The sequence below is a fragment of the Hippocampus guttulatus genome, chromosome 18, assembly GCF_054856545.1.
Source record: "Hippocampus guttulatus isolate MCC_2025c chromosome 18, RoL_Hgut_1.0, whole genome shotgun sequence".
Lineage (NCBI taxonomy): Eukaryota > Metazoa > Chordata > Actinopteri > Syngnathiformes > Syngnathidae > Hippocampus > Hippocampus guttulatus.
Genome location: NC_141278.1, coordinates 4,402,098 through 4,428,726, shown reverse-complemented (window position 1 = coordinate 4,428,726; position 26,629 = coordinate 4,402,098). Strand labels below are relative to the sequence as shown.

General features: G+C 46.2%; 5 protein-coding genes and 1 long non-coding RNA gene across 10 annotated transcripts in view; 2 read left to right on the top strand and 4 right to left on the bottom strand.

The window, feature by feature from the left end:
• Positions 1-285: 285 nt before the first annotated feature.
• cndp2 (carnosine dipeptidase 2) lies at positions 286-4,988 on the bottom strand. Its single transcript, XM_086136661.1, has 12 exons — positions 4,926-4,988; positions 4,083-4,153; positions 3,816-3,959; positions 3,526-3,688; positions 2,727-2,815; positions 2,313-2,513; positions 2,157-2,241; positions 1,813-1,973; positions 1,572-1,736; positions 743-884; positions 517-664; positions 286-439 (listed from the first exon to the last, which is right to left on the bottom strand). Exons 2-12 carry the CDS (start codon positions 4,140-4,142, stop codon positions 373-375), a joined length of 1,425 nt encoding a protein of 474 aa, XP_085992787.1. The 5' UTR covers positions 4,143-4,153; positions 4,926-4,988; the 3' UTR covers positions 286-372.
• On the top strand, positions 4,470-8,485 carry LOC147190697 (uncharacterized). The gene is made up of 4 exons (XR_015103708.1): positions 4,470-4,526; positions 5,758-5,837; positions 6,406-6,550; positions 8,407-8,485. It is a non-coding gene; the product is annotated as an uncharacterized LOC147190697 (long non-coding RNA).
• On the bottom strand, positions 5,730-8,509 carry LOC147190696 (zona pellucida sperm-binding protein 4-like). Its single transcript, XM_086136660.1, has 10 exons — positions 8,137-8,509; positions 7,726-7,829; positions 7,478-7,664; positions 7,233-7,355; positions 6,878-7,047; positions 6,695-6,792; positions 6,390-6,538; positions 6,129-6,303; positions 5,888-6,023; positions 5,730-5,816 (listed from the first exon to the last, which is right to left on the bottom strand). The coding sequence occupies exons 1-10, from the start codon at positions 8,507-8,509 to the stop codon at positions 5,730-5,732; spliced, it is 1,602 nt and encodes a 533-aa protein (XP_085992786.1).
• Positions 8,510-8,948: 439 nt separating this feature from the next.
• Positions 8,949-13,336, bottom strand: dus3l (dihydrouridine synthase 3-like (S. cerevisiae)). Its single transcript, XM_086136649.1, has 16 exons — positions 13,017-13,336; positions 12,817-12,911; positions 12,351-12,588; positions 11,922-12,273; positions 11,726-11,793; positions 11,459-11,548; positions 11,341-11,382; positions 11,110-11,262; positions 10,896-11,012; positions 10,767-10,832; positions 10,570-10,680; positions 10,161-10,257; positions 9,993-10,068; positions 9,602-9,790; positions 9,402-9,530; positions 8,949-9,194 (listed from the first exon to the last, which is right to left on the bottom strand). Exons 2-16 carry the CDS (start codon positions 12,894-12,896, stop codon positions 9,122-9,124), a joined length of 1,881 nt encoding a protein of 626 aa, XP_085992775.1. The 5' UTR covers positions 12,897-12,911; positions 13,017-13,336; the 3' UTR covers positions 8,949-9,121.
• A 170-nt stretch (positions 13,337-13,506) lies between these two features.
• On the bottom strand, positions 13,507-15,658 carry mterf1 (mitochondrial transcription termination factor 1). Its single transcript, XM_086136669.1, has 2 exons — positions 15,594-15,658; positions 13,507-15,124 (listed from the first exon to the last, which is right to left on the bottom strand). The coding sequence occupies exon 2, from the start codon at positions 15,084-15,086 to the stop codon at positions 13,932-13,934; it is 1,155 nt and encodes a 384-aa protein (XP_085992795.1). The 5' UTR covers positions 15,087-15,124; positions 15,594-15,658; the 3' UTR covers positions 13,507-13,931.
• Positions 15,659-17,795: 2,137 nt separating this feature from the next.
• Positions 17,796-26,629, top strand: part of akap9 (A kinase (PRKA) anchor protein 9) — a 35,808-nt gene continuing 26,974 nt past the window's right edge. For 3 of the 5 annotated variants that reach the window (XM_086136638.1, XM_086136640.1, XM_086136636.1), the window contains exons 1-9: positions 19,279-19,590; positions 19,693-19,944; positions 20,479-20,523; positions 21,009-21,074; positions 21,519-21,662; positions 21,999-22,154; positions 22,315-22,512; positions 22,949-25,483; positions 26,524-26,577. In XM_086136638.1, coding sequence (XP_085992764.1) covers positions 19,525-19,590; positions 19,693-19,944; positions 20,479-20,523; positions 21,009-21,074; positions 21,519-21,662; positions 21,999-22,154; positions 22,315-22,512; positions 22,949-25,483; positions 26,524-26,577 — 3,516 coding nt within the window. In that variant the 5' untranslated portion in view covers positions 19,279-19,524. Of the gene's footprint in view, positions 18,010-19,278; positions 19,591-19,692; positions 19,945-20,478; positions 20,524-21,008; positions 21,075-21,518; positions 21,663-21,998; positions 22,155-22,314; positions 22,513-22,948; positions 25,484-26,523; positions 26,578-26,629 lie in introns of those variants that run through there. The other 2 variants (XM_086136637.1, XM_086136639.1) reach the window with 2 other exon arrangements.

Genomic DNA, 26,629 nt, shown 5'->3' with positions numbered 1-26,629 from the left:
AATTCCGCTTTGCGATTGTAGTGGTTTCTGTAAGACTCTAAAATGATGGCAACAAAGCACTAAAAGATATTTATTTTTAAGGGTACTGAAAGATGAATTGGAAGCTTTATACTGTTTTGGGGTCATAATTTGTCAGTCCGAATTCATATGAATAATTTGGGCAATTCTATACATTTTAGGGGTGCATCGTTAACAGTTTTTTCACGATTTGCAGAAGGGCTCGGTCCTTCAGGAATCCTTTACAATTCCACAGAAACCCTTGTGAGAAAATACATGAGCCGGAACTACAGTGACAAGGCAAAAGGTTTTATTATTGTGGGGCAGGAAAAAAAAAAGAGTCAGCAGGAGTCCATGAGGAAGTGGCAACGGGGTCTATTGCAGTTGTGACACCTCGTGGAAGTACGCGCTCAGCATCTTGATCCCTTGTATATAGTTAGATCTAAAAAAATAAAGGTAAAGTGAGGAACATGAATCATGATGCTTGGGGGAAAAAAGGCTGAGAATAAGACACACCACCTGTTGAGTTTCTCGTTCTGTGAGTGTGCTCCGTCGTCAGAGGAGCCGACGGGAAGCAGCATGACGTTGCGTCCCGTCGCCTCCTGGAAGGTCAGGGTGACGGGGATACTGCCGCCCTCGCGTGTCAGGTCCGGTTCCACACCAAAAACTGTCACATAAGAAGCCAGGCGGTTAAATTCAATCGGTTTACGCTTTGCCGGTGTACAAATTGACAAGGCAGTGGTACCCGTCTTCATAGCTTTGCGACCGGCCATGTAGTGCGGATGGTTGAAGTCGGACACCCAGGCTTTGGCCCCGTGGCCCATGGAGACCTTCAGCTTGTTGGGGCTCTCGAGCTCTGCAAACTTCTGTTGCAGATAGTCGGTCACCTGAAAACCAAAATAACGACATATGAATAACTCCACATTAAACTCAGAATTGTTGACTTGTGTGATGTTTAGCTCCTGGTGATTTGGAATGCCCGATCACCATGATGAGTCAGCTGGTTATTTGGAACGCATGATGATCATAACGAGTGGGTCAGCTGTTTGAATGTGACTAAGTTAAAATAATTTCACTATGTATGCAGTTTTTTTTCTTTGTCACCCCCCAAAACAGTGGGACATCTACTTTCTCAAAGTGCATGCATTTGCAGGTTTTATTTTCCATTTGCAGAGACAGACGCTTGTGTGGCAAACCACAAAGTCACATGATGACTATGTGATGTCATTGTATTTTTTTCTCTCGTAATTTATTATACCTCACCATTTAAACTTAATTGTACTGTGTGATATGAAATTTGGAGGGGTAACTTTTTCACGTTATTAGTATTGCTTCAATGTATTGTCCTAGATTTGATTGTATTTTCAATTCTTTTATGTTTAATTTGACTACATTGTACTTGGCTCGTTTCAAAAATTTAGTTTTTATTTAAGTAGTGTATTTTGTTGTCCATCATCCATTCTCTGAACCGCTTATCATGACAAGAGTCGCCGGAATGCTTGAGCCTATCACAGCTGCGTTGGATTTTAATTTGGTGTACCGGATTTGAATTGAATTCAGTCATTTGACCTGACCTTCTTCTCCACAACTTTTGGGTCCATGTCGGGCACCAGGCGGATGGAGAATTTGCCGTTGACTTTGCGAGGGATAACCGTCTTGGCGCCGGCGTCGGCAAAAGCCCCCTCGATGCCGTGCAGAGAAAGTGACGGGTACCTCCAGCGGTGCATTAGGATTTGCTCCTGCAAGACGAAAAGGAAAACGGTTCAACCTCTGCGCTGTGGACTCGTTTCACTTTTCGCAGCGGCCTCGGCTTGCCTTGGTGCTGTGCAGTAGCTTCCCAACGCCGACGTCTTTGCAGTACTCCTCCAAGTCAAACTCGATCTTCTCGTAAAGTTGCGTCTCGTCATCTGTCAAAGGAGCCACGTCTTCGTATATGCCAGGAATCAAGATTCTCCCTCTCCTGTCCACCAGGGAGCCTGTCGGTGAACCAAAGGCGTTAAAAGTTGTGTCAGATGCACACTTGGACTCACTGTCATTCGAACCGACTTTACAAAGTTGTTCTTTTCATAAGTCCCTCCGCATTGACGAAGGCGAGGCTACAATTTGAGCGACAGGATGCAAACGGTGAGCTACAAAAACAAAACGTCCGCTTCACTTGCCCATAAGTGTAATGAGGTCCGTCATGGCCTCGTGGACGGAGCCGCCAAATACGCCAGAGTGCAGGTCCTTCTCACAGCCGTCCACCTTTTAAAAGTAGCGTCAACATCGTTACGTGCTGGGTGTCACCCCCCCCCCAAAAAAGTCAACCTGTCCACCTCGATGAAGAAGTAGCAGATTCCTCTCAAGCCGTAGGTGATGCAGGGCTTGGTCTTCCCCAGCCAGTAGTTGTCCGAGATGCAAACGTAGTCCACATCTTTGAAGAAGCTGTCCTTGCGCGAGAAGACCAGTTCGTCCAGGCCCTCCGAGCCCGACTCCTCCATGCCCTCGAAGCAGAACTTGATGTTGATGGGAAGGTCCTGCCAAGGAAGCGGCATCTCACGATGAGGTTTGGATGACAAGAAAGACAAGTGGCAAAAGCATTCGACGAGGAGATGCGAGTGGGTTTAATTATTAAGTGGCTGCAGGGGGAGAAGCCATTTTGCATGGCGACCTTTGGACGCTCAATCTCCTGAAATGGTCACGGAGCAATCAAGCGGATGGCACATGACTCTTCTTGCTGAGAGTTTTACCTTCTGGATCTTCTGATAGGCTTCGATGCAGTTCAACCAAGCCAGCACGGGACCCTTGTCGTCAGTGGAGCCTCTTCCATACAGCTTTCCTGCAAAAAAAAAGAAACAAGAATAGTGTTTTGATTTTAAATGGGTGAGGCAGCTAGATAATAATCCATAATTATCCAAATAGTTGAAATGTGATTCGTTCATTTCATAGTTTGATGGTTAAAATTAAATAATGTGCCTGGTCTTAATGGATTTAAAAAACGTTACACTCTAATGTTCTTGTGTTGAAGCTATGAGATTTTTAATTTTTGTTTTTACACAGAAGAAAACGAGTTATGCAAGTTAAAAGCTGAAGAGGCAGGATGGAAGTGAAGGGAAGAGGAAGTGGAGGCATGACTTTCTGTCAAGTCATGTCAGCTTTTATTGTCAAATATGCTCGATGTGCAATATATTTCTGCATACACTTTGTTGTTTGAAGCAGTTATAGATGAAAGAGGAGAGTATCAAAGTTCTTTCTCAGCTGACTGAGCACCACAAAATGTGAGTTTGGAGGATAACGTCCACGCGTGAATGATAGCAACTAGAATGCGAGATAATGACACCTACTTCGACTTGGCTAGTAGTGAGATAAGACGTGATGACTCGGGGAAAGGACTTTGGAAATGAGCGTCAACAGTGACAGGATCAGCAGATAAGAACTGCACACGCCATGCGTTGCATGGAGCAGGAATAATCGAAACCTCTCCTGTGCACTCAAAAGATACAAAACGAAAACGAGTCATTCAGAAACAAAGTGTCTCTGCATCCTCACCGTCTTTCTCCACCAAAGTGAACGGCTCCGTGTCCCAGCCGTCGTCGATGTTGGCGGGCTGGACGTCGAGGTGGCCGTAGATGCACACCGTCTTCTTGCCCGGGTCTGAGCCCAGACGTCCCAGAATGATTGGGGGCAGCGGGATCTCCTCCCCGCTTGGATGCTGCCAAAACAAAACAAAGTGTTACACTTCTTTAGACGGCAAACAAGTTGAGAGTGAATCTGTCGTCGATGAGCAATTCCACATAAACAAATGCGATGTGATCGAAGCGCTTCCATGCTCGGCTCACCGTCTGCTGGCCGATGTCCACCATCTCCACCGTGCCTCCCAGCCGCTCAATATCCTTGGCAGCCATTTGCATCATCTTCTTGATCTCGCCGCGCTTCTCCGGCCAGGCGGACACACTCTGGACGGCCACCCATTCCGCCAGACGCTGATCAAGAGCAATTCGACAGTGACAAAGTTAAAGGCGAGGCCTGCAGCCCACTATGCAATTCAGAAACCTCGAGAAACTGCTTCTTCCCAGAGCATAAGTAGCTAGATTGCCTCATCTTACCTCCACATAAAGCTCCTGATGTTCATCTATGTACTTGAAAAGATCAGAGAGATGTGCCATTTTGTCTGGAGCTGAGAGGAGACGACAGAGGGAGAACCGTGTGAGACAACCTCCAGCCCCCCGCTGCCTTATGAGACGGTGCAGGGGACTAACTCCACCTACTTGCTGACAGTACAGTGTGTGGTTACCCGAAGGAAGACGGAACTAGAACTACAGCTCTACGGCAACGCCACTTGGACGAAATGTGTACCACGTCACAAACTTGCAAATGCAGAGATTTCAATATTCGGTTGATTTCGGGAAAAGTATTTGTCAACTCATTCAACCGCGACGAGAATACTGGTGCTTGGTTAAAGAAATAAATTATTTCGTCTTCTTGTCATTTCAGTTGCATCAAGCCGCACCAGTATCAATTATTCTAATGGTCCTGGACAGACCGAATTGGTGGGTACTATCTTGATTTTCATTCCATCTTTGTTTTTCTGCCGCTGGGACGCATGACGAAATTGCCTTGGGTGTGCATTCTGCAATACATCAATCTTTATTTATACATAACTTGCTTCATTGTAAAACCGTCTCCTGATTCACATTTAACGACACTAGCAGCATTTTAAGCTTCGTTCATAATTAGTTTGACCTGCGCAATGACTGAATTGGGAAGCGTTGAATTCTCACGGACCGAATTCGTTTAAAAAGCAGTGGTGCGAAAACTAGCTGTCGAGTCACAACTGTGCGATCTTCGGTGCACCCTAAAATAAAAAAATGGTCAGCACTTTGCAATTACAGTGGCACACTTGTGAAATTAAGTTCAGCAATTATTTCACGCAATAATTTCCAACTTACTGTTTCAGACGTGTGCCGGTGATCTATTCACGTGATTTTCTCCACGTGACAAATAACTTCCGGTGTGCTAACGACCGGCTTCGTAGTCTTAAAAAACAAAATCACCGATTTGATGGTAAAATGTTTTTGTCGGACAGATTAAAATAGAGAAGGAGAAAATGGGCGAAGGTGTCACAACACGGGCGTAATATTTAATTGCTTTGTTGAAATTATTGCATATTTAACAGCAAAACCGCATATTGCTTCCGCGGTTGTACCGCAAAGGATTGTGGATCTTTATGCGATCTTTTAAATTGAGATTACTGCAGAAGCAAACACGTATTCTGTAGTCAAACTTGATTTAGTCATAAAATTAAAAATATTTAACTGCAACGTGTGTAGGATCAAATTGGGTGACGTCATCAACGGTTAAACCTTTCCCCCGGCACATTTTATTTGATTTTTGCAAACTTGTGCAACACCATTTTTACCCACACACGCACACCCATGCGGGCTTCGCGTATGCATGACAAAATGTTAACAGAATCTGTACAAGTTCCACTTTTTTTCAAATGAACTACTTCAGTTTTTCATAAGATCCACGTCTGTTTGGAAGCCTTCTAATCGAGTTTACATTCACAAATGACTGGTGACCTTGTCTTGTTGCATGATGTGCGAGAAAACAAATGCACAACAACAGGATACATTGGGCAGTCTGTTTAATGTACAATAAAATGTTTTTGGTTTGTGTACGCATGCTATGAGTCCTTATGGCACCTGCAAAGAAATGAAACATTGAGATACTACAACACTAACATGCAACATTTAAAATCTCACTTTTCCATCAAAGCAGCGCTCTTCGCAAGTCTTCTCGTCCGACCTGCAAACCTCCGAAGAGCACATGAAGTTGATCTGCGGGGGGGGCAAAGTAAGGTATGAAGTTTCTCAAGGATAGCCGTTTGACCTTTTGAGTCGATACTCACTTGTTCATTGAGGTATCCCTTAGTCTTAACATCCATAAACTGGAACGCCTTTACCTCAAAATGCCTCTGATGGCGATTTTGGGGCAAATTGCTAATTTGCAGGATAGCCACATTTGGGTCATGAGGATTGGCACATCTACATTCAGAAAACATGGCATCCCTCATAAGACAACATAAAGTAAGCCACTTTGTAAGATAAAATGGCAAAAATATAAGTAGGTGGCTTGAGGTCCTGGCTTACCCTTCGTAAACGAGCACCAGGGCGTTCTTTGCCGAGCGAGGGAATGCCAGACAGTACTTGACCAAAATGGTCGCATCGGGTTTGGGTGACAATAGTCTCAATTCCAGATACACAGGTTTGCCCAGGATGTATCGCAATGTAGGGAACGAAGGCCAGAAAGATGAAAAGGTCTCATCTGTTTTGGAATTAAACACATTGTGATAAATCGCCGCACAATGACATCACAGTATTGTCATGTGAATCTAAGCCCCTAATTCACACCTGTGGCGATCCTCAGCTGAACGCCGTACAAACCATCAGAGGGGATGGCTGTTGGCAGGCTGCGACTTGGGATCTTCACCATGTAGCCGGCGCTGGCGAACGGCTGCTGGTCGTGAGCAGCCAAACTGTAGCGACACTCCACCAAGAACCTAAAATTGAAGGTAAGCTCAAACAATTTATTTGCAATAAGTGATGTATCTAAAAAAATAATTAAAAAAAAAATTAAAAAGGGGGGTTAAATGTCAAAAATGTTTCAGGACCACTGGTGAAAAGAAAGAAAATCTAAATTGTCTAATATTGACAACCTTAATGGATCCGTTCTTGTGATGATGCCGTACTTGAGTTTGAGAGCTCGGACAAGAGTCTGGACTTCAGCCAGGTAGAACCTCGTCATGCCAATGTCCTGAAAGTTAATTTTGAAGTTTTGAGGCAGGACAAAGCAATGTACAAGCCTGGTTTGCCCCATGTGACTATGAGTGACAACTTACATAAGTGCGTGTTCCACATTCGGTGACTTTGAACTTAAAGATGGCAAAGTCGGCATTCACCACAACGGGTTTGCAGTCAGTTCTGGGAATGACCAGCTGGGTGGGGTCCACAGGCAGGGACGCGTATGTGGAGCGGATGATGAATACAAAATGGAGGTCTACCGTGCACTCTGGGGAAAATTTGAAGTTAATGGCACAGAGAATGTGAACAGTGTGTGTGACCCCCCCCCCCCCCCATGTGAGGGCTTAGTGTGATACATAAAAGCCTGAAAAGGACATCATGAGAGCATGAAAGAGCACAAGAACGTGTATAAGTATGCTACCGCCCCGCCCAAAAAAAAAGAAAAACCCTTACCATCCAGCGGATAGAAGCATTTATCCCTAGTGGGATTCAAACAGCACCCCATGGCCTCACAATTAAAGGGCAAAATTCCAGAATGGCCACAGGGCAGGCGCTCCTCAGGGGCCACGGCACATTCTGAAGTCAAATATTAAACCAGAGGTGTTCAAACCTTTTGGGTCTAGGGACCCCCTTGCAGAGAAGACTCCCCCTCAGAAGGAACTCATTCTGCACGACGTCATGCGTCATCAAGCACTCACGTTGTGCCCTTGGCGGCGTGTGCGGTGGTGGCAGCGTGCGGCACCGTGACGCAGGGGTACCGGGTGGGATGCCAGAGCGAGGAATTGGCCCCGGTGTGGACTCCCGACCCGGGTGGCACGTCACCATGGTGACTCGGGTCTCACCGAGCTCGTCCTCGTATAACAGTTGCAGGCTGTAGCTGTCTGTCTGGAAGGCATTTGGCATTTCAGTCCCATTGTGTGTAGGAAAATGACAGCTCACAACTCACGTTCTCGACGTGGCATCCCGTGAAAGGAACAATTAAGGTGTTCTCCAAGCGGCTCACGTTGAGACCGCATCCAGCGTAACCGGCAGGTTGCGGGTGCTCAGCGCCTAGAGAAAGGCAGGGATTTATTTGAACTGATTCCAGTAGTAGTTGAACGCGGTGAGAGAAGCTCACTATGGCAGCCAGCTATTGAAAAGCTGTTCTTGTACGCACGGTGTGAAAAATCCACCACAGTGGACAGCCATTTCAAAGCATTTGCCTTTGACGACACATGTGCATGATTTGTCAAAGTGTTGGATCAGTCACGACAGTCAAGCCAAAAGCTGTGTTCTTTTTGCACACGGGCCTTGTGAGATTTGAAATCACTTTCCACTCTCGTTGACTGATGACCACTCTTATGAAACAAGAACCTACTCAAAACGTTCACGTTGCGGAACTGACTGGCCGGGAGAATGATCCGAAAGGCTTCGTCGTCGCACGTTACTCGGAAACCGCTGTGACTTGGCTCAGTGGTGCTCGTCCATCTCCTCAAAGAGGGTTCGATTGTTTCCTCCTGGGTTGCAGCGGGCGTTGCCCCATCCCCTTTCCCGGGATCGGGCTTTAATGTTTCCACTTCCTCAAAATCAGCAAAAGCACCTTCGTTGTATTCACTGCCGCTACCGTCGTCGTCTTCCCATGTCCCAGTCTCAGGTTTCAGTTCTTCAGAAAGTGAGCTTTCATTATCCTGCTCCCACCCCGAGACCAGAATACCCCAGCTCAGGGCCATCAGGAGCCACAGGTGAGCCATCTGGACCCCAGTAGAAAACAAACGTGACCCGGGAGAATCTTTGCAGCCTCGGCGCTTTGCCCCAGGTGGTGCTTAATTGATCCCTCCTGCTAGCTTCTGATTGGTCAAATCCCAGCCAATTAAGAGTCAGGTGTGCAATGTCAATCACATCTCATACCATATGCAGAAATATTTATCGAGTGCCGTCTTTTGTATGAACGCAAGTGACTCATGCATTATTGAAATACAATTTTGATTAGAGAGGAAGTAAAGTAAGATTGATTATGGAGCTAGAATTGTAGAATATAAACACACAACATTGTGGAACCACCACACGGCACTCCACATGATTCAAAAGCACCTTTAATGCCGCGTGGGGAAAAATGTTATGCTTTAATTCATTTAAGAGATTGTTTGTGTGCTGCTGTTTTGATTAGCGACAGAATTCAAGTGACAGTGGTATTTTCAGTGAGGCTTTATTGCACAGTACAAGTGTACCAAAACTCAAATTAACATAATTTCTCTTATCATTCAAAACACCGCAAACTTGATTTCTTTAGCTTCAGCCCAAAAAAACTCAAATCCTGGGTTTGTTTTTCCGCAGGGGGGGAAAAAAAAAAAAATAATAATAAATCATTTGTATGAATTGGCTTTGTGTTTGGGCAAAAAGTTGAAGTTTTTGGGCACCGGTCCAAGCAGCATTTCACTGGAAAACAAAGAAAAGATTTGCAAGCTGATTTATCACAAAAAGCAAAACTGACAGATTACAGTAAGAGCCCCTTTCACGCTGCCTGAAAAAGACAACATTGACAGATGCGTTTTCCATCTCCTATTGCAGCTCTGATGTGACAATTTTGCGGGACCTTTGAGTGAGAGAGCAAATGAGGCGTCCTGCGACGAGTCCGCCGCTCACCTGATCCTGATCCAGTCTCCAACGTTTTGACTGGCCATTAGCGACTCCAGGTAATTCCTCCCCATGTAGTACGGTGGCCTCTCGTTGATCTTCACGGGTACTCGCTCCAGCAGCCCCACCGGAATATACCTGAAACACATTTTTGCCCCATTTTAAAAAGCTCGTACGTGAAACGGGCGCGCGTGGCGCCAGCGTCCCACCTGCACATGAAGGAGAGCCACTCGAGTAGGAAGGTGCGCGTCTTCTCCACACCGCGCGTGTCCGAGCCCCAGTGCTCCAGGCCGTAGTTGCTAAAGTCTCGGAGGATGTCCAGACGCTCGGCCGACGAGATGTCCCAGTGACGGCTCTCCTTGATTTCTGTGAAGAGCCACGGCTTCACCAGAGCACCCCTGGTGAATGATCGGAATTATACGACGTCCATTTTATGATTTACATGATGACGCTTATTGAACTATCATCTATTTTACGACTTGTTAAACAATTCAAAATTCTTCCCGTGAAACGCCGCCACAGATAACGGGCCGGGTACTCTCTGCAGTCGAGTGCATCGTTTGCTGGGGGACGACGGCACTAATAGAATAATACACCAACCTTGCGATCATGATTCCAGAAACGCCCGTCTCTTTGGCTCTCGCGGCATCTTCATAGGACAGAATATCGCCATTACCTAAGACGAGACAGCAGAAACTTTCATTCGCTGTTGCATTTTTCAATCACGCAGAACAATGTTTTCCAATCTATTGATCATTCTGTTGATACCAAAAAGTGGGATGGGGCTGGCTAGCTTGGAGCAGGTGGTGATGTAGTCCCAATCAGCGAGCTTGGTGTAGCGTTGCTCTCTGGAGCGGCCATGCAGCTAGATGAACAACGCCAGGAAGAAAAACAGGTTAGGCGGGCAACGTGTTGTTTTTATTTCTTTTTATTTTAACCAGGTAAAGAAATACATTTGCTCATCAGTCTATGCTAGTAATTGATAGTGTCAAGATGACAGAAGGTAAAACTGACCGGTGTGGCCACCTGCTTTTGAATAATAGCCTGATGCAGGCCAGGATTCCACAGAGTTAGCAAATTTGTGAGTAAATTGAGTAAGTAAGTTTTGAAACATTTGTTAACTCTTTATTGACCATAATTCGTATGCGGACTCATCTGGAGAGCAAAAAATAATTACCGTGATCATTGAGACGCCCCAATTTTTCATCTCGGGGATGAGTTTATGCGCGATGTTGTTCTTCTCCTGAACGCCGGTGCGGATCTTCACTGTTAAAGGGACATCCAGCACCTAGATAGAGATGGAGGGAGAGGAAACGACAACAAAAAATGTTTCCTCCAAAACCGCACAAAATCATTTTAAACATGCACACTCACATAGTTCATTCCCCGCACTATCTGCTCAAACTTGCGGGTGCGCGTCATCAAGCCGCAGCCTCCGCCCTGAGCAGCAAAAAACTGGGTGAGTCATGTTTTTGGGGGGGACACCATGGCAAAAATCCTCACCTTCTTATATACGAGGTCGATGGGGCACCCCGAGTTAATGTCCACAAAGTCCACCTCTGTGCTGTTGTTGATGAGCTCGGCGCATCTCGTCATGGTGTCCGGGAAGCAGCCTTCCACCTAAAGACCAAGTCAGACTCAACCATGCAGCAAAGAAGCAAGGATTCTGCCATTTTTGTTTGAGACGGCCATTTGCAATTCTGGTCTGTCATCGAACCTGGACTCCAAAGAGATCCTCACTCTCATGCCGCTTGAGCAAAGCCCACTCGGACTGCTGACCCTGGAGCAGGTTGGTGCACATGGCCATCTCGCCGCAGGTGATGTCCGCTCCCAGACGTTTACACACGCGGCGGAACGGCAGGTTGCCGCACTGAGGAAATAGACGGAGGCACATGATGAACAGCTGCACCAGTGACATGGGCGAAAATTTCACTCGAGCGGCGCTTACGGTTGTTAACGGGGCGAGGTACAGTTTGTCTCGGAAGTCCACCTTCGAGGACAAAGACATTCGTTCAGCCATCTTTGTTTCAACTTTTACAGTATATTTCCGGGGGAGTGGGCGATACCTGCTTTTTCTCACACGTTCGCAACTTGATGACATCCACGTCGGTCAACGGGCCGACAGTCCTCACGGCGCAAGCCTTGTCCGAGTTAACCTAGAGAAGAAAGAAAATGGTTCACGTGGTCAAATTGGATATGTGAATAGACAATCGGAGACTGAGACTTCAAGATGCAGTGTGAATCCAACACTTAGTTGTGCTGCATCCAAAATTAAAAAGAAATATTGAAAAGAGGCATTTCAGTGATGTAAAGTATTTATTTATTTTTTTTACCTGCGTTTCTACATCTGTAGATTCACACATTGTCTCGGTCGGTGGATCTGCTGGTAAGTCAGTGGCGCCTGGAAAACGACTTAAATGATTAAGATGGGTCTTATGAATATTGGTCACGTCAGCGGTTCTCAAACCTTTTGGGTCCAGTTTGAAAACTGCTGCCCCGTATGCTCAACAAACTAAAATGTCTCCCTACCATTGCCTTGCTGTTGTTTTGCCTCTTTGTTGTTGTTAAGTGTCTTGAGGTACTCCGCCGACTTGTCGAATGCAACCGAATGCTTCCTCAGACGATTCTGTAGCTCTTTGGTCAGGCTGTTCCTCACCGGCACGCGGCCCTCGTGGCTTTTCAACACGTCGGCGTTCTCGGCGCTCGTCAGCTCCGCTGTGGTGTGCGCCGCGGCGAAGCGACAGGAGAGGCCGTATGTGCACTTCCCGAAGGTGTCGTAATTGTGGCAACGTTCGCCGATGTCGGGGGGCTTGTTGGCCAAGTAGGTAGCGACGTTGTGGTAGAAGTGGCACTTGTCGCCATAGGGACATTCCCGGTTGCCCTAACGAGGTCGGAGGGATGACCGGTGAGAACATTTCATTACAACATATGGACATAGATCTCGTTTAAAATTCCTACCTGAATAACAGAGGCACACAGCCTCTTTTCATCATACGACATTGGTTTCTTGTGCGGCCTTGACTTGTTCTGCCCCCTCAGGCGTTTGCCGCCTTTGTTGATCTCATCTGCATCCAATTTCACCCTTTTTATTTCGGGCTCCTCGGGTGGGTCCTCAGACGACTTGTTCTCGCCTCCTTTTGAGCTTTGCCATTCGGAGTCAAGAAAGTCATGGAATTTTTCTTTGCTGGTGATGAATCTGTAAATGCAAGCAGTGGAGAGGGAGGATGGTTTTCAGTCTGTTTCACAGTTAGGATGATGGTGACATTTCCACTTGATCCCATGATTTAGGTGCCTTTAGATGCAGCAACGTACCACCTTTCTATTAGACAGCATGGCACTCCGACACTTTCTTCAAGATATTGTATATTCAACTGACAAACAAAACTCAGCCAGTTTGGTAGTTGTTCATAGTTTAATGACTCACTCTGGTTTGAGGGCTGCTTCACCTTTTACTGCAGCCTCTGTCCCCTTTGCAGCTGTTGTTTCCTCTGCAGGTTTTTCCATCACATCTGTTGTTAACTGTTAAGACGGGACATGCATGATTATCGTTCTAAAGTGTACATATCACGAGACAAACATGAATACTCTGATCTATGGTGAGCAACTGGCGTGGCGCTTACTTACTGCTTTGCTGGTGTTGACAGTTTGGCGTCTTCTAATCAGTGTATGCTAGCGGCTAACGCGAAGTCAATATCACAATTGAAACAATCGACAGCTAGCATGAGCTATTTCAGTGCGTATGCCAAGTGTAGGAAAATCGTTTTATTTCCGTGTGTTTATTGTGACGTAGTATTTATATGCAACTAACGCGACCAGTCTTTGAAAAGCGTGAAGAGGCGACAGTACACCACTTAAAAGGGTCCGGAAATGACAAACGAAGAACAATCGTTCCAGTCCGGTGTAAGCGTCAGGAGGGGCCGTATAGCATCATTAACATCCTGGGTTGACTTGAAAAACAGTATTCCAAAAATAGAAAGCGACGTTTTCCTTCTAGAAATCAGAATGTAAATAATTTGTTTACTTTATATTGCCAGCAGAAGCCATATTCAGACGTTTTCATAAAGACCTTTGCCCCCCCCCCAAAAAAAAAAACAACAACCTAATGCTGGTTATATAAAGTTGCTCTCTTAAAAAGAAAACCCAACGAAATAATACACTATAATGTAAAATGAATTAACAAGAACACAAACACAGTAAACAAAGTAAACGTACTTGTCGCGTTAATCCTTTAGATGCTTCCTGAGCTGAAGTCTCACAAGAACCAATATGTATCACTTTTGGGGATTTCATGGTTTTTATTATAAATATTCTTGATGTCTTCTTAGTCTCATTTGATGATGAATATGCTTATCTTAATGATATAGAGCAATGCCCCGCATATTTACGGTTCATTATTCATGAAGTCACCGGTTTTATTTATTTTTTCCTGTGGAATCTGTCACCCATTGTATATAATGACATCATAAAAGGGAATTTGGTGAAATGAACTGGAAGCCACTTTCAACAGTAACAACACGAAGTGAACACAAGAAGCTACATTCACTCATCAGTGGAAGTGACCAATTTCTCGATCTTGGCTGAAAATCGCTTCCGACTCAAGTCCAGGATGCCGATCCCGTTCGCTTTGAAGTCATAGCTGATCCCACGAAGCTCCTCGAGTCTGGCAGCGACATTTTTCGTGCTGTAGTCCAACACCTTGGGCCTGTCCAATATCTGCTTCATGGTGATTCCTCCTTCAAGGAGACAGTCCAGTTTAGTGCTCAGCGTCGCTGCCCCAATGTACAGAGCCATTGGATAGCCGATGATTAGCTTTTTGACATCCTCTTCGCAAGAACCCAGCGCAAGCAGCCTCGCCTGAAGGGTGGCCAAGTTATTTTTCAAGTACTCGTTGGAGAGGTCCAGGATTTTTGCAACCGGCCCTTGAAGCGCTGTCAGAAACTCTGCGTCGCTCAGTTTCAGAGTGGCTCGCAGGTTATCGATGTTGGCCTTGACTCGCTTTGTGCTCCGGATGAGAACATAGAGGTTTCTGGAGATGATCGCTTTGGCAAACTCCTTGGGACCAGTCCCGCCAAGCTCCACACAGACGTCTTCCAGAAACTCCACCATCTGCCTGTTGAGCTCCAGGCTGTTTGAGAAGGTGCGAGGTGCAGTGGCTAGCAGCCGATGGAGGTCCTTGTTGCTGAGCCCGAGCGAAGACAAGTACGCTATATTCTTCTTCAAGTTGTTGTTGTCGCTGGAGCGGAAGAAAGACTCCGGTGAGCGGTCCAGGATGGCCACAATCTCCTCGTCGGTCTGGAAGATGTTCCTCCACAGCTGCCAGCGCTGCTCCAGATGCTCCAGGGAGCGGGTGATGGCACGAGGGTAACGCGATATGATGCTGGCCACGGTCTGGCGGCTGGCACCTTTGCCCTGCAGGAACGAAGCCAGGCCTTGCTCATTAGTGAAGATCCTACGGAGAACGCCGGGTTGACGCTGGCGTGCCATCTTCACGTCCACCCCCAAGAGATTCAAGTTTTCCAGAAGAGACACGTTTTCAGCGTTCACAGATCCTTTGGCACCATTCTCATTCGCTGTCACGCTGTAAAACCTCTGGAGAATGCAACCTGTCACAGACTGTACTGGGATGCATTTAAAAGCTTGTTGAAGAGTGGATAATCCGTGTGGTCCTTTTAAAACTTTGAACCCAGAAGCCATTTTTCAAGAGTGTGATATCCTTGCAAGCATCATGCGACCTGGAAATAGCATAATCACACTTACTAGAAATAAAAATGCAGGTAGAAGCATCCCGAGAAATTAGAACTGATGTGAAAGCTTGGCTCTCAGCAATATTTATAGGCACAGTGGCATTAAATTGTTGCATTAAAAAACATTTTAGCATTGGAGCGTGAATGTTTGTCTTAGCTATTTTGGCGAGTATACAAAAATATTATTTAAACACTTGAGGTCTGTGATAAATTGTCAAACAAAACTTATTTTGTACTCCTTTAAGTGACTAATTAGAATAAGATCATTCAAGTGTATCATCTAGTTGTGTCTCAATGAAACACAAGCCTAATTCAAACGGCACTGAATATTGAGGCCCATATTACGCGTACAAAACGTCAGCGTTTAAGGAGAAATATAACAAGTGATTAGCGAGAGATAGAATTTAAATATATTGACAATGTTAAAACTTTTATTATAACATTATAACAGACATACCTCCTGAGATAAAGCACGATGACAGTTTGAAATGTATTTATTTTTGGGGTATTTTCTTCTTCGTTGGTTTTTCTTCTTTGATTATCATTTACCACCGATGTAGCTTGCGCCATCTTGTGGTTGCCTTTCATTATTTAGCATCCGACCAGAAGGTTGAAATGGAGTGGCATGGAATAAATTGACACGACGATCTACAATAACAGTGCTTCCTTCGTGGTGTTTGCTTGTTCTCTTGTGCGCCCACATTCCAAAAAACATGTAGTTTTTCGGAGGGTACATTTTTTACAGAAAGTACTACTTCGAAAAAATATTTGACTCTCCAAGTCGTACCATAATGATCGACATTGAACTAAGAAATGTGCGACCATCAAAAACAATGCAGTCTTTTTTTTCCCCTTCATGCTGGCCACAGGCCATACAGACAGACTGATTGTTTGGCTCTCAACGGTGATGAGGACCTCCACTTATGAATATTTTAACCGAAGCACAAGCTATTCATAATGCAAAACAGCTTTCACTCCTAGAAAATATATAAATATCAAGTAGTCGTCAGCTGTTATGATTGTCCTCATCGCATGCAATTACAAAGAGTATACCAGGATGAATTTTCTGCTTTTATCCTCTTTGATCCTGCAGAAGCAGAGCTTCAAAGTGTAGAGTGCAATGTTTCTATGATATTTTTTTTTTGGGGGGGTTCTTAACTAACTAAGCCTTAATACTTTACAATCATATTACACAATACTCTCATTTCCCTTAATATGCATTTAAATCCTGATCCGACTGTTGAAATTTTTATGCTGCTCATGTTTAAGGGCTGCTGACACATTACTCCCTCGGCGAATGAATAATTCAGATCAGAGCCTAAACTTTCAGATGCCCAGTAGTTCCCTCTGCTCCTGTGGCACAAAAACTAACTGCTCACACAGGTGGCATCAAGTTAGACACAGTATGTCTAAAAGAAGATGGGTGGAATTCAAGATCTGTCAGACGATAAGTTGCTCCACTCCCATCAACAGAAGACACAGAGCGTCCTCGTCCTCCTCATCTGCCACTGCGGGTACGTTGCAGGGGAACAGATCGTTCTCGAGATGACTATTGCAAAATCTCTCATAGGTGTAATTTGACCAGAGTGGTGGGGGGGGGGGGTGGATTTGAACATTTTGTTCATAAAAAAACAAAATGTAACAAAAAGGCAGCCCTTCGAACTGGGACAGCTCTCTTTCTGTTACCATAGAAACAGCAGCAGTCATTTTGGTGGGAGAACAATGTGCTCATCACTTCATAAATGAAATGGAATGGGAGAAAAGCTAATTATAAGAAAAGCCAGCTAATGGAATCTACTCTGTACATGTTTTTTTAAAATATATTTTGTGATCTTTCTCTTTTTTTCCCTTCAAATAATACAAAGAACACATTGACCAGTATTGGCACTTTTGGATGTGAGCAGTCTGCCTGATTGCCACACTGTCAAATGCATAGCAAATTATGATACCATTATCAAAATGTTTTGTTTTGTGAGCAGTCGTACGTTATATGGCTTTTCATAACATTTCATGTGAGGTGTTCTTTTGTAGAATTAGAACAAATGTTCTGGGCCTACATGGCCCATGGGCCATTAGTTGCAACAAAAGCAGAAAAACTAGTGTGTAGGAGGCAATGTGCCTGTGTACTCCTCACAGATCTTTTTCATGATTGAAGAATTGATTTCTGTCTGTGTGATATAGGTGACTGTCCCAACTCTTTCATTCCTCAATAGTAGTTATAAAATGATAATAATTAACAATTTAACAAAAGCTTATAGTAGTAGTTGACTGTGCCTCCAGAAGTGCGGCCCAAAACAGCAACACGTTTACTTTCACTGCAATCAATACAATTAATCGTGTGCGTAGTGTCACGTTTGTTGCTCGAATCTGCACCTAAATTATATTGAATTTTATATTTTAAACAGTTATACACTGCATAGGATTGAATCAGGTGTGTTGCAACAGGGAGTGATGGGAAATGAGCAGGACAACAGCCCACGAGGGCCGACTTTGTCATGGTTTGCCAGTTGGAAGCATACTGCAGCTGTTGTCAAGTTCTTTGATTGTATAAAGTTTCATTATTGACAACAATTCTCCAAGTCCTTGAAGGCAACACCGCTGGAATGCAGGGAGCGTGGCTTCAGGCCACCTATCAGACGTCATCACGCGCGGGGTGTCACGTTTACGTGGAAAACAACATGGCCGCCGACTGCCAACAAGGAGGCAATCCCTGAAAGAATGCGAACGGCGGCCGACTGGAAGCCGGCGCGGCCCCCACACACTTCGCCACCGGTACGAATGCACCGTCTGTGATCCCTTCTCCGTTTGTTTTAGCCACGGTGACCATGGAAGACGAGGAGCGGCAAAAGAAACTCGAGACCGGCAAAGCGAAGGTAGGACTCCTCCGGTGGTGGTATCACACTGTTAGCATAACTCTTTTGACAACTGCCTTTTTGCTTTAAAAGTCCTTGTGGTCTGTCAGTTGTCCCCCCCCCCCCCCACACACACACAGCTGTCAGTCCTAACGTGCGGTCCTAATTTGACAGCGGGTTTGCCTATAACCCTTGCTAGCTCCCTACATAGTACACGCTTGTGTCATTCTGCATGAGAAACGTCATTGTTTGCTTAAAACTGGAGTGCTTCAAGTGAGTACAAGTAAGTAAGTGGAGGCTTTCCGACGCCTCCCCTGTCGGGACGCTGGCAGGCAGGTGTAACAGGATTTACAAGACACAAATCCCCCCCATTCCTGACTTGTACTGCCTTTGCTATGTCCATTTGCACCCCTGCTAATTAGGTCACAATTACATTACCCACTTAGTATACATGCCTACAAACTTATTGTGCTCCAACCATGTGTAAATTAATTAAAATATACTGTGCCTTGCTTCCAATGCTGAGAGGAAATCGAAAATCAATCACTGGAACACAGCTGGGAACTAAAGTTCCCTCCCCAAGTATTGTTTCTATGTGTTTTCAATCTTTTGCTGTGCATTTTACAACACAATGCTGCTTTCAGATATGTTTGTAAATATGTCCAGACAGCATATGTTGCTACCCTACGTGGTTAGCGCTGGCCCAGATGGAGATACTTCTCCACTGACTCCCATGTGTCCCTCCGCCAACACCTTCTGCCCTTCCCACCCCAGCACCAGCGCAGCCAAGTAGGCCAGTTCGCTATGCTAAGCAGCTCATCAACAGCCACGTTTCCCCAACTGCACACTAGCGCCTTGTAGATTTGAATCCATCAAACTAGAGTTCTACCTGAAGCTCGCAACATCAGCTTCATGTACCACCTGTATGTCCACCTGTGGCACATACAACAGGTAAACCTGTGCGTACAAACTTTGGGATAACAAATTGGCTCAAATTACCTTTTGGGCGAGCTAAGGCGGTTTTATTTATCTTGCGCATTTCAAACACAACGTAACTGAATGTGCTTCATGTAATTCAAAAAGACAACCTTAAAAAGCATTTACAAAGTAGCCGGGACATCTTCTGTTATGGCTCCGACATGGCTGCTTCTCTTGCTCTCCCTCTGAAAAAGTTGTCTTCACTGAAATCTGGTTGGAGAGCGCTGCGGATTAGGTGTCCCTCGTTTCAAGTGATCTAATTCAGTTAAACGGACGTCTTAGCTGGCGCACATGGCGGTTCAGCATTAAAGGCGTCTTCAGCAACGGACGGAGCATAGACACAAAAAAAAACCAATGGTAATTGACAAGCGAGCAGTTGTGAATTGAGTGATTTTATTTTTTAAATAAATCTTTTTAAAGTCTCCAATTGAAAAGAAGATCAAGATTCTTGCCGAGATTCAGGACAGTTTAAACTGATCGTTGACATGGTTTGAAGTTTAATCCCTTAGTCAGGATTAGCACCTGCTGGGAGAGCAAAAGACATGCGATGCATGTTACATGGATGCTCCAAACAGGGACGATGACATGTTTCGGTTGACTTTTCCCAAATTGTGCAGACAAAGAGTAAGTTCATTTGTTTTTCTTATGGGATGAATGTGCGCAAAAATGTCCACAGACATTCTTTCTTTTTTTTAATTTTTCAAACATATCTGTTTCTTTTTGCAGCTGGCCGAGTACCGTCAACGGAAAGCTCACGCAGATTCCCAGAGGAAGAAGAAGAAAAAAAAGAAGTCCGAGGAGGACTCGCAGGGAAGCGTGGAGCCGGATCGCTCGACGGGCAGGGAGGACGAGTCGGTCGGTGACCAACATGGAGTGCCGGAAGCAAATACAGAGGCACAACCCATTGCTGAGCTCAGCTTCTCCAAGACACTACGCAGCGGGGAGACTGTCAAGCATGACCAAACGTACACTATCGAGGTATGTCCTAATTGATTCTTGAGGCCCAAGCACCTGGCATCTCCTGGAAAGTTAAAACGCCAGTTTCACTCGTCAACATAAAATTGAGTGGACATCTTGAAGTTTTTGGTTGTTGATGCCACACAACAGGAGCTTTTTAATTGTATTTGTCGGATTACGTCCTTGCCTTCAGCAACACCAAAAGCAAAACACAAGGACAGTTTGTTTGTTTTTTCTCAAAACTCGTAGCATGAATGCTTTTCCACAGCAAAAGATTCTTATTTGTTGTCGACTGTGTTTTGTGCCATTATTACGCGCCGGACTCCATGTGCTGTGCGTTTGATGCTCACAAAAGCAGCGGTTGCCATAGAAACACACAGTCCTGACCAGCTCCCGCGGTCTCAGAGTGCTTTTTCATCGCGGTTTAATGCATTTATTTGCCTTTATTTCTCCTTATTGTTTTGCTGTCGGCTCGTTTGCATCCAACTTTCAGCATGCGTCGCTACAATCTTGTGAAACGCAATGAAAAAAAAAAGTAAACTTTTTGTGCTTCAGCCCGAGAGCGAAGTGTCAACGACGGCAGAAGATTATTCCTCTGAGGTAAGACATTTGCAAGTCGGTAGGTGGGCGTCATAGTCAAGGAATTGTATGTCAAATGATCAATTGATTGTTGATACGTGTGTTCTCCGCTTGAGAGCAGTGTTTCCCAACCTTTAGTCAACCAAGACGCGTATTTATCATTCCCCAAAAATCTCATTGCATACCACCAAAGAAAAATATCACAAAAGGGCATAACATAGATTAATGAGAGGCCTTCTGCCCTCTAGCGGAAGAGCATTAAATGGTTCTGCCTATGTCGCTAGCCTAGCTATTAATTGTCGTCAATCATTTTTGGCCACTTAAGTGGAATTGGATCATTTGATAATCCTTCATTGCACCTTGGTTCGGAATCACTGCTTGAAAGTATCTATTTCCCAGAGATGGACATACTATCACCTTTTTTCCCCCCATCAAGGAGACTTTCCAATTCCATTCGCACTCATCCATGTGATTCTTTCCTCTTTGGCCGACACATTGTGACTTAGCAGGTCAACGGCTGCCGTGAGATGACGGCCAATCTAATGACGTCCTCCTCCGAGGATTTTATTTGGGTACAGTAATCCGATCAAGCGGCTCTCTGCTCCTGGACCCTGATGGCCGAACCCGCCGCTGACTCCATTCGCTTAACATATGCAGAATCTCCCTGCGTGCCAAGTATTGACTCTGTCCTAACATTTGAAATTCTTCTACATGGAGCTTTGGTAATAGTTGCACGCCCCAAGGTCACACTGACCCCTTTTCTTTTGCTTGGCTTATGGAGGTGCTGATCAATACAACCGATTCCGAGCAACATTTTAAAAACTGAGTGCTCTTTGAGTTTAGTGAATTCCGACATGCATTTTCAACACAAGTACCACACGTTCCTTCCTCAGCAACGCTCTCTGCTTTTCAAACCTTCTGCTGCAGCGCTTGGGTGTTGTTTAAAGGCCCTCTTATCTCCTTTTCGCGTGTCTCGCGGAAAGCTGCACACGCTCTCATGGCTCTTGCTTGTTCAGGAAGAGGCAGACCGAAAGGTGATGAAGGGAAGCGCGATACAGGACGTCAAGGAAGCGCTTGCAGCCAAGACGCGGGCAGTGGAGGAGCTGAGTCAGGAGCTTGAGGAAATACGAGCCGAGTTTGGAACAGAGGGTGTACAGAAGGTAAATAGCAATTAAATATGAAACATATGACGATTAGGACCCCTTAGGCTACAATATTTTTTTTCCCCTCAAAGACGCATTCATAATCCTCATGGCAAATTAACATAACTACCATAGCATCCCTGAATAGTGAATCTAAACGTTCCTGACGTTTCATTGAAAAAAAAAAAACCCAAATTGTCTTAAGATCAAGACATAATCCATTGTCCTCGTCTGATTTGCGTTGCAAGTCCAAAAGTTGCTAGTTAAAAGAAGCACAATCGTGGATGCCTCCCAAGTCCGCAAAGTGAGCTCCACTGTCTTTGCTTGCCCTCATCCCTCACGTTTTGCTTCCAGCTGCAGGAGTTTGAGGCCGCCCTGAAGCAGAGGGACGCCATCATCACCCAGCTCACCGCGAACCTCCAGCAAGCTCGCGAGGAGAAAGATGAGATCATGAAGGAATTCCTGGCGCTGACAGAGCAGAGCCAAAAACTGCAGCTTCAGTTCCAGCAGGTGGGAGATGTATTGGGCACGTTTTGTTTTGTTTTGTTTCCAAGTCATTTATTTGTTCCCAGGCCATTCCAAAATTTATCCATTTTCCATAATATGCCTCCTCGATACATAAATACAGATGAAAGTTTTTCCGATGATGATGACGACAGTCGTTTTACAGCTGCAGGCCGGCGAGACGCTGCGGAACACCAGCCACAGCAGCACGGCTGCGGACCTTCTTCAGGCTCGGCAGCAGCTGGCGCATTACCAGCTGCAGCTGGAGGAGGCCAATATGGAAGCCGCCAAAAACCAGGAGAAGAGCGACGGGCAGCTGGAGCTCATCGGTCAGCTCCGGCGTAAAATCGGCGACATGGAGTCGGTCAGTTCCATGATCTTTCTGTTCCCTGTCGGGAGTGATTCCCACGATTCCTCAAATGGTGGCCTTTATAAAAATGTATTTTTTTCTGCAAACGGGGTTGCACAAATGTGAATTTAGTTTGAACGTAATCGTTTCTGTTCAAAATGGTGAAATGCCAACAACTCACTGGAATTGAAAGAGGCCACGGTTCGACACATCAGGAGCTTGTTTGCTAAGTGCTAAGCACCGTATGTCAGGTGCAAAAGGAGTTTAAAACGAAATAAAATTCTCTACTTGAGGCTGCTTATGTGCCACGGTAAGTTGAAGCTGTTTGATGAGCAGCAAGTCTTAACGTTTGCGTGTGAACAAAAAAAAAAGTGCTGCCTGAGGATTTCGGAGGTACATAATGAACGGTCAATGTTTCTTTTGTATATCTAATACCCGACTGTTACTGTAGTCAGGGAGAAGATCGGAGGAATCATTCACACAAAGGCTAAATGAGAAGGATTTGCTTCTCGCCGAGAAAAAAAAGGTCATCATGAATCAAGATCAGTCTCTTGCCGAACTGAGAGCAGCGGAAGAGACTCTCGCCACCACGCTGAAGGAGAAGAACCTGCTGCTGTCTGAGCAGACGGCGTCTCTGAACCTCTTCCGAGAGGAAATCGCCATTTTGGGACAATCGGCGAACGACATTCAGGTATCGGATGAGAAGGACCTGATTATAGCAGAGCAGGAGAGAGTCATTTCCGAGCGGGATTGTTCTTTCAGCCGGCTCGAGGATGAGCTTGAGTCATCGCGGCAAAGCGTGCGGGCTCTCCAGCAGCGAGTGGCCGTGAAGGAGTCGGAGCTTGAGAAATGCCTGGGCGACCTGCAGAACACCAAGCGTGATTTAGAATGCAGTAAAGGCGAAATGGAGAGTTGTAAATCGCACCTTGAAAAAGCGCGAGGCGACCTACACAGCTGTCAAAGTGAGCTCGCCGGCTCCCGGCGGAGGGAGCGAACGTCTTCTGATGAGATTAAGCAGCTCATGGGAACGGTCGAGGATCTGCAAAGGCGTTGTCACCGGGACAGCCTGTCCGAGGGTGACGCCGTCCAAAGAATGCAAGAGGACGGCGTCCGAAAGCTGGATCTCCTCAGGGCCGAGCTGGACGAGATGTATGGTCAGCAGATTGTCCACATGAAGCAGGAGCTCAACCTGCAGAACACGGTGCGTATGGAGCAAGTCGCAGCGCAGCATTGCGCCGAGATGGAGCGACATCAGGCTGAGGTGGAGCGACACCGCGCCGAAGTGGAGCTTCTGACGGCTCAAAACTCCACCATCAAGGAAACTCTCACTGGGAAGATTCAGGAGCTTCAAGCAACCTTAGCGGAATCCACAAATGAATTCAACCGGGAAAAGTTTAACCTCCGGGCCGAGCTCCAGAGCCTCCGTGGCGAGCTCCGTTCGGCGAGGGAAAAAACCGAGCTGGTGTCCGATAATCTCGTCTCGCGGGAGAGCCAGCAAGATGAGATGCGGCTCCTTTCGGACACGACCGACGACCTGCGCCGCCAGCTGGCCGCCGCTGGGGAGGCGGCGCTGCAGGCTGAGGCCCAGCACGAGTCGGAGACGACCAACTACAAGATCAAGCTGGAGATGTTGGAACGGGAGAAGGACGCCGTCCTGGGCCGCATGGCCGAGTCGCAGGAGGCCGAGTTGGAGAGACTGCGAACGCAGCTTCTGTTCAGCCACGAGGAGGAGCTGACGCACCTCCGGGAGGAGCTCCGTCGAGAGAGCTTCCTCAACGCCGAGAACCTCCTGAACGAAGCTGCCAGCAAACACCAAAGATCCCTGGATGACCTGCGCCTCACCTACGAAGACCAGCTACATTTGTTGCAAAAGGAAAAGGCTGCGTTTTCCAACGAGCGAGAGGAGTTCTCGCACCAGATCGTCGGCCTCAAGGAAGATCTCAAGCTGGCCTTGCACAGCTCCAAAGAGGACGAGCTTGTGCGGCAGCTGCGGGAGCTTCAGGTCGAGCTTGAAGATCTGCGGAAGGGTGGGGAGCAGCGAACCAGGCTGGAGAGCGAAATCCAAACTTTGCAGAAGAAGATGGAGGTTCTTCAAGAGAAGGATCGAAGCTGGGAGAGCAAATGGAAGGTGCGGCAGCGGGAAAATGACGCCAAAGCGGTGGAAACGGAGACACTCTCCGCTCAGCTGAAGGAGGAGATCGAAAAGCAACGCACCACGTTTTCCTTTGCCGAAAAGAATTTCGAAGTCAACTACCAGGAACTGAAGGCGGAGTACTCCTGCCTTTTTGAAGCGAAGACGCGACTGGAGGAGAGGACACTGAAGGAAGCGCTTGAGTTGCGGGCCAAAATCGCTGACCTGGAAGGCGAAAATGCCAAAAGGTGCGCCAAGGCTGTGGAAAAAGACTCCACCAGACTCGCGGAGAGGCTGAACGTTACAATGAGCGAGAAGGAAAGCCTTGCGGTGAGGCTTTCCCAAGTGACGGAGCAACTAGTGGTCGCCGAGAATCAAATTGAACAGTTGAAAGAAAAGCTGGAAGAGGTTAACACAAGAAGAGGAGAGGACCAGCACCCACACATTTGCTCCCTACGAGGAGAGGTTGAAGCTCTACAGTCGCGCCTGACGGCGGCAGAAGCTGAGCGAGACGGCGTCCGGCGGCCTTTGGAGCTCCGCAGGTTCTCCCGACCCTCTCCCTCCTACGTCCAGCCCCCGAGGGAACGACCCGTCGAAGGACGAGCCTCGCCGCAAAAGCCCGCCACCGGCGCCTCGGGCTCCAACCGGCGTAAGAGGCGTCAGAAGTTGAAGCAGGAGCGCAGAGTGAGCAGCGGCGGCCCCTCAGAGGCAGCCAGGCAAAGGGAGGAGGAGGAGGAGGAGGAGGAGGAAGAAGAAAGCAGAGCTACAAGTGCTGCAGAACGAGCGATGCAGACGGAGAGCCACGTTCGCGTCGATGTGGCTGACGGCTGCCAGGGAGATGGCACCAGCAAACAGGTAGAAATGCGTTCACTGCATCAGCCTCTTTTTTTGCCTCTGCCTTCCTCACTCGGATTCACTTGCTTACATGACGATGAAAGGCTCTTCTAGAATTCATATTCTCCACTTACTGCTGCGCGGAAACGGACAGGCACTTGAGTACCGTAAAGGCGCCCCAGTTGCCGCAAGACTCGTAAGAGCGAGTTACACAACAGCTTTTTGTTTTTATGTTTGCGCAGCTCTTTAAGTGCGACGGTTGTTATCGGAGGACTACAATTAAAAAAAATATATATATGAAGAGCAATCGGTACACCCTTGATGTGGTGCGACACTAAAACCAGCAATTAATCCCCCCCCCCCTAAAAAACTTTTTAATTGCTTCCATGAATAGCTTGAAATGTCATTTTCTCTCGCCTGTCAATTTATACCTGACGACTCCCTAATTCATCCCTAAGGAACTAACAACATGAGTGGACTCATTTTTATCTTTACGTTGAAGACATGATGCGTCTTTATGCGCTGTAAAAGCTGTGCTTTATCGGCATGTTGGAAACGTTTTGTACATGCAGCAAATATTTTGCGGAGGTCACCTCGCATCACCGCACGTCCAACTTTTGGGGAAAGAAAATCGGATTATTTCTGTAGGAGTTGACGCAAGGTAGTGGTTAGAAAAAAAATTAGTTGAGATAAATGAGTAGGGATAAACTTTTGGAGACATCAGAGAATCGTGTCTTGGCTGACTTGAAAAAAATGGAAAATGTTCAAATTAGCCTTGATAAGCCGTTAAACAAAAAAAAAAACCCCCCCCCCGGTAAAGGTAGCGTGGCAGAGAGAAGACGAATCAACCGCAACAAAGGATTCAACATCGTAATTTTCAGACATTACATTACAACCGCCAGAGGTTATCCTTCAAGCACTAGATGATCACGACTAGTAACCAAAGCTCATTCTTTTAGTTTCCATCATGTTTCACATATTGTCTTAGTTTCCATCTTGTTTTACGTGATTGAAATTTTTTGTCTGGTATTAAAAAGCTGTCTTTGTTTCTTCCTTGGCAGGTCAGCGCATCCGACCTCGGACCTGCCGAAGCAGCGGAACAGACATCTCAACATGTAAATTTAAATTATAATTTTCTCAGGTTATCAAATTTGGTCATTTAACAAC

Excerpts from the sequence above, each read along its gene's own strand:
- mterf1 (XM_086136669.1), bottom strand. The coding sequence starts at position 15,086 with ATGGCTTCTGGGTTCAAAGTTTTAAAAGGACCACACGGATTATCCACT.
- dus3l (XM_086136649.1), bottom strand. The coding sequence starts at position 12,896 with ATGGAAAAACCTGCAGAGGAAACAACAGCTGCAAAGGGGACAGAGGCT. Across the intron at positions 11,549-11,725 it reads CTACAGATGTAGAAACGCAG|GTTAACTCGGACAAGGCTTG; the intron begins GTAAAAAAAATA and ends TTTCTTCTCTAG. Across the intron at positions 9,531-9,601 it reads TGGCTCTCCTTCATGTGCAG|GTATATTCCGGTGGGGCTGC; the intron begins GTGGGACGCTGG and ends AATGTGTTTCAG.
- cndp2 (XM_086136661.1), bottom strand. The coding sequence starts at position 4,142 with ATGGCACATCTCTCTGATCTTTTCAAGTACATAGATGAACATCAGGAG. Across the intron at positions 2,816-3,525 it reads CACTTTGGTGGAGAAAGACG|GAAAGCTGTATGGAAGAGGC; the intron begins GTGAGGATGCAG and ends TTTTTTTTGCAG. Across the intron at positions 665-742 it reads TCGCAAAGCTATGAAGACGG|TTTTTGGTGTGGAACCGGAC; the intron begins GTACCACTGCCT and ends CTTATGTGACAG.
- LOC147190696 (XM_086136660.1), bottom strand. The coding sequence starts at position 8,509 with ATGGCTCACCTGTGGCTCCTGATGGCCCTGAGCTGGGGTATTCTGGTC. Across the intron at positions 7,356-7,477 it reads CACGCCGCCAAGGGCACAAC|AATGTGCCGTGGCCCCTGAG; the intron begins GTGAGTGCTTGA and ends ATTTGACTTCAG. Across the intron at positions 6,539-6,694 it reads ACAAGAACGGATCCATTAAG|GTTCTTGGTGGAGTGTCGCT; the intron begins GTTGTCAATATT and ends CTTCAATTTTAG.